Source organism: Coregonus lavaretus (assembly GCF_964263955.1).
Source record: "Coregonus lavaretus genome assembly, chromosome: 14".
Classification (NCBI taxonomy): Eukaryota; Metazoa; Chordata; class Actinopteri; order Salmoniformes; family Salmonidae; genus Coregonus; species Coregonus lavaretus.
In genome coordinates, this window is record NC_140001.1 from 47,801,371 (window position 1) to 47,811,700 (window position 10,330).

Consider the following 10,330-nt stretch of genomic DNA (forward strand, 5'->3'; position numbering starts at 1 on the left):
ATAAGACCGCTAAATAGTTAGTTAAATATTTAAGCAAATAGCTGCCCGGACTATCTGCACTGACCCTTTTTGCACCATTTTTTTTGACTCATCACATAGGCTGCTGCTACTGTTTATTATCCATCCTGTTGCCTAGTCACATTATTCATAGTTATATGTACATATCTACCTAAATTATCTCGCACCCCTGCACATCGACTTGGTACTGGTACATCGTGTATATAGCCAAGTTATTGTTACTCATTTTGTATTTATTATTAATGTTATTATTACGCGTTATTACTTTTCTATTATTTCTCAATCTTCTCTCTCTCTGCATTGTTGGGAAGGGCCCGTAAGTTTGCATTTCATTGTTAGTCTACATCTTTTGTTTACGAAACATGTGACAAATACAATTTGATTTGATTGCAGGTTTTAAGTGCCTGGGCAGATAGGGTGAAAATGGAATGAGATGGATCTGTCAATATTTTCTATATCAAGACACACAGCTGGATGGGCATAGCTTAGTTCATGTGTGCGGTACACCACCCCACTAAGGGATGAGCATATGGCAGGTATAAAGTTGAGTGTGCTAGCTAAGCTAACCCCCTCCCAGTGTCTTCACTGACAAAAGTAAGGAGCAGGCTGAGTTAATAGCATATTAGGCCTCCCCCTGGCCAGAACCAAATGGGCCAGGGGACGAAGGGTGGGACAGCACAGAGTCTGGCTATTCTTTCATAATTTACAGACCAGAGATAATAATACAACAGGCAGAAAACAACTGGAAAAGCAGAGGGGGCTTGTCTGAAATGCAGTAAGGCTGAGTAAAGGTTACACAACCCCGCTACTCTTTATGATGACTATTCTGAATGCCAGTGTGAACCAATGGAGTCAGAGTTATAGCCATCTTGTAAGAACATCTTTCTGCCAACTACAACCAAATCCATCATATTATGAAGCATACCTCCATAGTTCTATACCAGATTCAAGATGAATTCAGAGTTTGAGCCTGAAAACCATTAGCCTAAGTCTAAAATAACAGAGCTTCGATAGTCTAACTTAAATTAGCTTTTGTTGAATAAAATTAATAATAAATAACAAATCTGCAATCACAAGCAACTAATATCTTGTATATCTTTTAATTGGCAAAAATACATTCTAATTGGACAGACATTTTGTTTTTACATAGAGTGTGAAACTATTAGTAGGCTATCCCTAGCTGATGGGGACTTTTACAGTAGGTGGCTCACAAGCAAGGTGGCTTAGGCCTAAGAGCTTTATGGAGGGTTTCCATTGAAGCAGTTGTGGATTTCAAAGATTTAATTTTTTTCTCTCTCTGACAGACAATACACGGACAGTAATCCAGTCGGGTGTCATTGGCTACAGTCAGCTCCAGTAGGACCACATTTAAACAGTATTTAATCTTCCCACTCAGTATGGATCTTCCCACGATCAGCCTGGCAGGCCCCCAAAATGGACAAATAAAAAGAAGTGACTTAGGGGAGCAGCGGGATATGGCCATCATAGCAAACAATGGCATTTGTCACTCAAATCCACCTTTTCCTTAGCTTGGCTTTTTAAGACTGTTCGCTTCTCCCTCGCCGCAGGATAGGGCATCCAGTGCAGGAGAACTGGCCAACTCTTATACCCTTTTCACACTGTCATGCAGTCCTGAACCATACTGTGCTGGCTCTGATATTTTCTTTTCACATTGTCCTTTTTGGCATTGTCCAGGTATTGTCCTGGTTACAGCAACGATGGTGCATGCGGAACGAGGCCAGCGCAGTACAGCTTGGCTCGGCTCAGTAGTGTCAAAACGCTGAGTGTTTGGGATCTAAATTGATGAAAGTGTCTCTAAACTGTTGCCTCTGTGTTATCATCTTAGTCCCAAGCTTAGTTAAGATTGTGGATGAATGGATTTGTGATGAAGAGAATAAAAAGCTGTAACATACCTTTAGCGGCAATTGCTTTCCATTCATTTGCGTTGGTACTCTAAGCATTACCCAAAAACCTATTTCACGACATTATCACTGACCCCATTTAAAACTATTTTTTACCTTCCAAGACTTAGGTACAGGCTTCAGCAAGCCGTACAAGGTAGGCCTCCACCGCTTTGTGCAAAACGAGTAGGCCTATGAATACTTGGCAGGGCTCGACATTAACGCTTATCCTCTTGTCTGGGACAAGTAAAAAAAAAAAAAAGTTGGACAAGAAGAATATAGATTTAAGTTGTCTGAATGGACAAGTATTATTATTTATTTTTTATCACACAAGAATCGCAATATCAAACAATTACTCCCATCAGAATTGGATCAGAGAGGCCAACAATGGAATAATATTCAAATCTATTTTTCATGTACATAAATAAAAAATCCTACATGTCAAAGTGGCTACAGCTTCATGTCCAAATCGATGCTGACATGTGGGAGGCACCAGACAATGTAGCCAACATTTAATGAGACTTGTAATTACATAATTATAGGCGAAACGCCAGTCATGTTTGACAAATATAATGAAGGATAGGCTAATTAACATTAACGCCTAAAGGCTTGATTCTATCGACATACTCGAGGCACGGTTCATTCAGATCTAATGGTCACAAGACCGGAGAGTGAAGGACAGTGCCTGTTGCGCACCGCACGTCAAAATGTCACCCACCTTGAATTTGAGCGGAGGTGGTCAGCATTTTGAAAGTATTTAACCATAAACTTAATTGTTCAAAACCTGGACATTTTATGAAGTATGTCTTACCTTGTTTCAAAGTAGCCTAGCCAACATACGGCCATAGACATTTTGAGGGAATTATCTTATAAACACTTAATATGCCATTGAAACCAGCATTTTTCTCATGTTCTATTGGTTTTCAGATCAAAGCTATTTTATTGTCCAGCAGCCAAATGCATACTCCTAGCCTTATTAGTAACCCATCCAAGTTGTTGCTATTAGATTCCCCTTCTTTCTAAGTTTCTAATGGTGATTTTCATCTCTGTCACATGAAAGCCCTTGCCTGTGCAGTGTACTGTTGAGAATGGTGTTTTCCCGCTAATTGCATTTTGGAACATTCGCGCGTAGGCCTATAATAGCCTACAGCCATGTGTGCATTTTTTAGTTTATAATATGAAGAAATAAAACTGTATCAACATTTTAAGCTAAACTGTCTGATCTGTTGCATCAGCCTCATTGCTTTTTTAAATGTTTTAATTGGTTGTCTGAATTTTGGATCTGTCGTCCCAGAACTGTCCCAGTCTATTTTGAACGGTAGACATATTTTTTATCGTCCAAGAGACGACAGGACGCCCTTAAGCGGCCTAATTGTAATGTTGCTATATTTTATAGGCTACCAAGGGTGGCCAACCATCCTCCAGGAGCAAGGGGCAGTGTTGTATTTTGATACATAATCGTTCATGGACTCGTTTCAAGGTAGAAAGGTTAAGACATTGTGAAAACCTCAGGTAACTATCCCTGTAATCGCCGGCAAGAGAATAATTAAATGGCTAACAGCAACTGGCTTACCTCCGTCTTCCACCGATCTCTTCTGGCCCCCGTAGCCATACATGGAGGGGTCTACAATAGGGGGGGAATTGTTTAGGTGAGGAATCTGCTCATTCCCCATTGTTCCTGCCATCTGAAATGTGAGGAAAATACTAATAATTACTTCAGAGATTTTCTATACATTGTTGTTACAATGTGAGAAACATTTCACCAAAAAATAGCTTATTACAACACTACATTTTTCAAAATTGCCAGCGCTATGACCACTAACCCATTCATACCCTACCTTTAGCGCCTATTGACGATAGTATCTTCTGGCCGGGGAAGCTTTGATAAGAGCCCCGATTATCGTTCTGAACTTTAAAACACATTGCTTGCAGTACGGTTTTGGAAAAATAAGGAACGTATCGTTCATTAGGGCTCCCACACAACCACATGTCCATGTTACAGTGCTTGTTTATGGAAAACAGACAGAAAATAGAGGCGTACATGTGCTAATTAGCCATCTGCGTCTCAAGAACACCTGTGTGTAAAGGGAAGACTGACGACACAAATGTCTTGTCGCTGAAAAATACTGTCGGCTGCAACCGTGTTAAAACCGGTTAAAACATTTCATGTTTAGATGGAGTATTTGTCTGACTGCCAGAGCCAATTAGCCTCTAAACAGAACATGTAAGGTCCTTGGACTATAAGGAGTAATGTAAGGATCCTTTAGTTCATTATCAGGCTATATGACCACATGTCAGGCAAATGCAATATCTGTTGGTCAAAAGCACTTGTAACCATGAGAGCTAGGGCTTTTATCTGCTGAACAACACAACAAGGTTGACTCATCGGCAACTGAAATGTCTAAACCAAATAGCCTAACCTTGAGAAATCAAATGACAACAAAGTAAAAAAAACACAAAAAAACTGTGCAACACTGTATAGAATTGTTTTCTATTGCTCTTATTCACCCTCAAAAGCTTTAAAAGCCATGGGGACGTTGTAAGTGTAAAGATTTAATCATGTATCATCCAAGCTTTGAGTAGCCAATGGAGTCATGCAGTTCTACCATTCCCCTTCCAAACAACGTATTGTCGATACTTGAGATGATTTTGAATCTTTCAGAGACCAAATTGTTATCACCTCTCTCCATGAGTTTTGGGGCCAAAGAGCTAGTTGATGAGCATTCTGTCAAACAATGTAATAGAGGGGTCAATCAATCAAACCACGTATATTTTGAATGAGAGGGAGCATTGTAATATCTAAGTTTACCCCAAACCTCTATGTAGCACAAATAATAGGCATATTAGCTATATTATCTAGTAAAAAAACATAACATAGTTCTAGGGTGTTAGGTGACGAGACAAACAATGGATGCTATGCGAGAATTCTACAAAAAAAACTGCAGTAATCAAATCAATTTTCACTAAATGTCAATAATGTTGTCGTCAAAATACATAAGTCATTTGAAAACATGAATGTGGAAGTTGTTAACCATGTCTAAAAATCCCAATACTGTACGTTATGATATTTATGCGATATGAGCCCAAATTTAAAGCAAGTGCCATGCTTAGAACGTTCAATTCTGTGGGACAGACCTTTTTCTGAAACCTGTGAAATCGGTGTGTTCATATTTGCTCTTTGCGTATGGTATTCTAAAATCCATGTGACATTGTATTGCCAACAAGTATTGGAAAGTCCTGAGGGTGTTTTACGGTCATCAGACGTCCTTGGACTGAAATACACTGCTCAAAAAAATAAAGGGAACACTTAAACAACACAATGTAACTCCAAGTCAATCACACTTCTGTGAAATCAAACTGTCCACTTAGGAAGCAACACTGATTGACAATACATTTCACATGCTGTTGTGCAAATGGAATAGACAACAGGTGGAAATTATAGGCAATTAGCAAGACACCCCCAATAAAGGAGTGGTTCTGCAGGTGGTGACCACAGACCACTTCTCAGTTCCTATGCTTCCTGGCTGATGTTTTGGTCACTTTTGAATGCTGGCGGTGCTTTCACTCTAGTGGTAGCATGAGACGGAGTCTACAACCCAGCTCATCCAGGATGGCACATCAATGCGAGCTGTGGCAAGAAGGTTTGCTGTGTCTGTCAGCGTAGTGTCCAGAGCATGGAGGCGCTACCAGGAGACAGGCCAGTACATCAGGAGACGTGGAGGAGGCCGTAGGAGGGCAACAACCCAGCAGCAGGACCGCTACCTCCGCCTTTGTGCAAGGAGGAGCAGGAGGAGCACTGCCAGAGCCCTGCAAAATGACCTCCAGCAGGCCACAAATGTGCATGTGTCTGCTCAAACAGTCAGAAACAGACTCCATGAGGGTGGTATGAGGGCCCGACGTCCACAGGTGGGGGTTGTGCTTACAGCCCAACACCGTGCAGGACGTTTGGCATTTGCCAGAGAACACCAAGATTGGCAAATTCGCCACTGGCGCCTTGTGCTCTTCACAGATGAAAGCAGGTTCACACTGAGCACATGTGACAGACGTGACAGAGTCTGGAGACGCCGTGGAGAACGTTCTGCTGCCTGCAACATCCTCCAGCATGACCAGTTTGGCGGTGGGTCAGTCATGGTGTGGGGTGGCATTTCTTTGGGGGGCCACACAGCCCTCCATGTGCTCGCCAGAGGTAGCCTGACTGCCATTAGGTACCGAGATGAGATCCTCAGACCCCTTGTGAGACCATATGCTGGTGCGGTTGGCCCTGGGTTCCTCCTAATGCAAGACAATGCTAGACCTCATGTGGCTGGAGTGTGTCAGCAGTTCCTGCAAGAGGAAGGCATTGATGCTATGGACTGGTCCGCCCGTTCCCCAGACCTGAATCCAATTGAGCACATCTGGGACATCATGTCTCGCTCCATCCACCAACGCCACGTTGCACCACAGACTGTTCAGGAGTTGGCGGATGCTTTAGTCCAGGTCTGGGAGGAGATCCCTCAGGAGACTATCCGCCACCTCATCAGGAGCATGCCCAGGCGTTGTAGGGAGGTCATACAGGCACGTGGAGGCCACACACACTACTGAGCCTCATTTTGACTTGTTTTAAGGACATTACATCAAAGTTGGATCAGCCTGTAGTGTGGTTTTCCACTTTAATTTTGAGTGTGACTCCAAATCCAGACCTCCATGGGTTGATACATTTGATTTCCATTGATAATTTTTGTGTGATTTTGTTGTCAGCACATTCAACTATGTAAAGAAAAAAGTATTTAATAAGATTATTTCATTCATTCAGATCTAGGATGTGTTATTTTAGTGTTCCCTTAATTTTTTTGAGCAGTGTATAAGGTAAAACGTGTTTCCTTCGTTTCGGTCATTCAGATGTTCTCAGAGACATGGAAAAAACATAGCAGGTTACAAAGTAGAGCTTCGTAGCTACGTTTTCATGTATGGGTTGTCAGGGATTGGTCCAAATTCACCATTCGCCACCCCCATTTCCATGACGAGTGCTAGCTTGCTAGCTGTGTGGGAGAGCCTGACACTGTTCACTGAGGCAATGAGCCGGGCGAGAGGCTGTATTGTGCCATTGTGGCTGTATTGTGCCAACAGCGATTTTTGTGATTGATGGTTTTATTATTTCAAGTAAAAACTACAATAACTCAGTGGCTACAGCCCTACAATCGATAAAAACATAGCTAAATACCAGTGTATTGAAAATGTGTCCTAACTATCTTTCTGTGCAGCTGGCTCGCAGGCAGCTCACCAACTGCGAGGCTAATTATTTGCTGGAAACAGTGGAGTTTATCCTCCCATCACCAGCGTAATGCATCAACACCAAAAATAACATTTTGTAACCCAACTCAAGTGTAGGCCTTCCTTGTAACTAAGCTATGTTATTAGACTAGTAGCCTTCTGTGTTACAGTTCAGACTTAGTGAGAAGTGTGTCTGTACTAGCCTAACACAGACTATGTGTGATGTGGTGTTTGTGTTGGTGGGTGCAGTGAGAGTGTGTGGGGATGCTGAGAAGTGTGTGTGTGTTAGACTATATGTGTGTGTGCGTGTAGGTGGCACAGGCACAGGGTTGGGCGTATTATTTGGCACTCTAGGCCTAATCAGTTGGCCTACTGAATACAACAAACATAACTGTGATATATATACAGCCTAACAGTTACTAATTGGTAAATAGTAACCCTGTTTTTTGTTCATGATTATGTAATCTCAATTATATGTACTCCGTTACCACCCCTGGTGTGTGTGTGCGCGCGCATGGGCTGCACCTTACTCCTCAGTGTAAACTCCCAGTTCTGCATAAAACGGCAAGATTTAATTTCATTCCGTACAGACTAATTAGCATAATATGTATCTAATTTGCATAAAGTAGTATACAAAGTTGTATTCTAATTTCATAAATTGTTTCAAATTGTTACAAACTCTCAGTTTTGCATAGAGCACGAAGATTTGTTAATATGACCACCCTACTTTAAATTATTGGCCTTTAATTACTGAAATGATGTATTCCGTACTGCCTAATTAGCAGGCACCCTATCTTAAGTGCCTCTTTTGCATAATATAGCATTTGAATCGCTTTTTGGGGAGGAATCATCTCTGTGTTCTACAGCAATTTCATAACAATATGACCACCCTATCTTGAGATATCTTGAGTTATTGGACAAAAAGTGTTGAATTTAAGAATGATTTGGTGCTTTATTGACTAGGGATTAACACTGACCTGTCCGCGACCTATTTTGACCTTTTCCGATTAATTGAAAATAAATCCAATCCTGTGTTCCTGGGAAGCTTCTCTATAACATGGAATACAAAGTATAACACCAGAACCACAGTTTCATTTTGTCCTCTAAAACAATGTTTTGAATGGGTTGCTGGTGTCTGAGTAAGAAATATATCTTCTTTTTTTATGAAAAAAATACTCCAGTCTGAAGTTAAACTTTTTAAACCATATTGAAAGTGTGTAGAAATTATAATGAACTTACATTTTTGTATCATTTAATCTCTGAAGAATTTTTGTTCAATCACAGTATTTTCAATATAGAGCTATTTTTGGTTGATTTTGGTCTCAAACCAGTGCGTTTATTAACATTCCTCAAGAATATGGGCAAAATGTAATTACTGACAGTGAAAGAGGTGGGAATGTTGTTCCTTTGTCATATAATTGGTACATTTACTATAAATATAGCATGACAAATAGTTTTCCATATTGTATTTTGGCGATGCGAATATTGGTTCGCGACTGAGACAACCTGGTTCAATTTAGGTCTGGAGTCTAACACCCTAATACTAGTGACAAATGAATCTACCCTTACCTGCTCCTTAATCGGGTTTCCTAACTAGACACACCCCACAGCGCATAATATGGTGCTTGCCAGTTACATAATGGAGCCTACTTGCAAACTTTTATGGGGGGGGCAATTAGCTCAATGATGTTCACAACTGGGAAACAAGATGGATAACGATCTGTTTAAAAACGGGTGGGTTTGGAATCTTTGCCTACTTGTCACTGATTGTTATGGGTTTGAGAGCAAGGCCACACAGTTCAACCACAGAACTTCAGTGACTGAACAACAAATTGCATATGGACACGTGTGGAAAACGTAGGTAGCTACTGTAGCTAGCTTAACATAAATTAACTTGAAGACTTCGTGGTAACAACACGGTAAACTACATAAAAACATAGTTTCCAGTCGTGACCTGTTGCAGCCAAAATGAACAAGTACGAGTACGCATAGCGAACTCGAAACTATTGTGGTTGTCAACTATCATAGAATGCTGGCTAGTGTTTTTCATGAGCGCATAGCACAAGCTGCAGAGATGGGCGGGTTAAAATATGTACTTTATCGTCGTTTAAAAGGCCTAGTCCAAACTCAGTCGATTCCTTTGCGAGTTCCTCTACTCTTATTACCTGTCGAGACCGATGTAAAGCGTCGGCGAAGCCGTCAGCTTTCATTCCGGACTGAGCAACGGAGGCCTGTCCCTGCACCAACTCCGCCATCATCATCCCCACCCAGACTTCTCGGTTGTCACTAATTACCACAGCCACAAAGTCAGAATTGGCTATCGTAAAAAAAAAATCATGAAAACTAAAATTCGCTATTTTGTCTTAATTTAGGGTTAGGCACAAGGTTAGCAGTTCGGGTAATGTCAGATTGTAGAAACAAGTGGGGTTTAGCCATGATTATGACTTTGTAGCTGTGATAACTAGTCACGGCCAGACTGCTCAGCTGTTGGACGCGTTCGAGCAGATCACTTTTGTGGGGCTTTGAAAATGTGTTGAATTATGTGGACAAAAATTGTCCGATTTGCGTCGACTGCATGAACTTTACATAAATCATGTGATCAAAGGTCATGCCGTTTTGACTGCAGGGGACTGTAATGGTGCGTTCAAAACAACTGGGAACTCTGAAAAATACGAAGTCAAATCAGGACGTTGCTCTAGAAAGAGGCCAGAGTACCCGAGTTGGAATTGCGAGTTGGATGACCGTTCAAAACGATTCTTCCCAGTCGGAGCTCGTTTTCTTCCGAGTTCCCAGTTGTCATGAACGCTCGGAAGTCGGACATTTCCGAATTCCCAGTTGTTTTGAACGCGGCACAAGTTTTAGCGGTTGCTCGCAATATTCATTCTGCAGCTATCGCCTGAATTGTGGGAGGCTCTATTGTCAACCAATCGTGTGGGTGATTCTGTTTGACGCACGCGAACGTGACCAAAGACGTGACTGAAACAGGAACCAACTTTGCAGCAATTCATGTATAGGCCTACAGTGGATATGTGTAAATGAATGTGATATTTGAGATAATTGATTGTACAATGTACACGTTTTCAGTTTGTGAGTGTGTGCTATGGGGGTTGGAGACATGTTTATTTGTAGGCTACATTATAAAGATACACTTTTATTAACAA

General features: G+C 41.4%; 1 protein-coding gene across 2 annotated transcripts in view; it reads right to left on the minus strand.

Annotated features, from left to right (window-relative positions):
* The window catches only part of LOC311141460 (far upstream element-binding protein 3-like), a 67,218-nt gene extending 57,777 nt beyond the window's left edge, over positions 1–9,441 (minus strand). For both annotated transcript variants that reach the window (XM_084176796.1, XM_084176797.1), the window contains exons 1-2: positions 9,335–9,441; positions 3,493–3,604 (exon numbers count right to left, since the gene is read on the minus strand). In XM_084176796.1, the coding sequence (XP_084032922.1) occupies positions 3,493–3,604; positions 9,335–9,430 (208 nt within the window). In that variant the 5' untranslated portion in view covers positions 9,431–9,441. The remainder of the gene's footprint in view (positions 1–3,492; positions 3,605–9,334) is intronic.
* Positions 9,442–10,330: the final 889 nt, after the last annotated feature.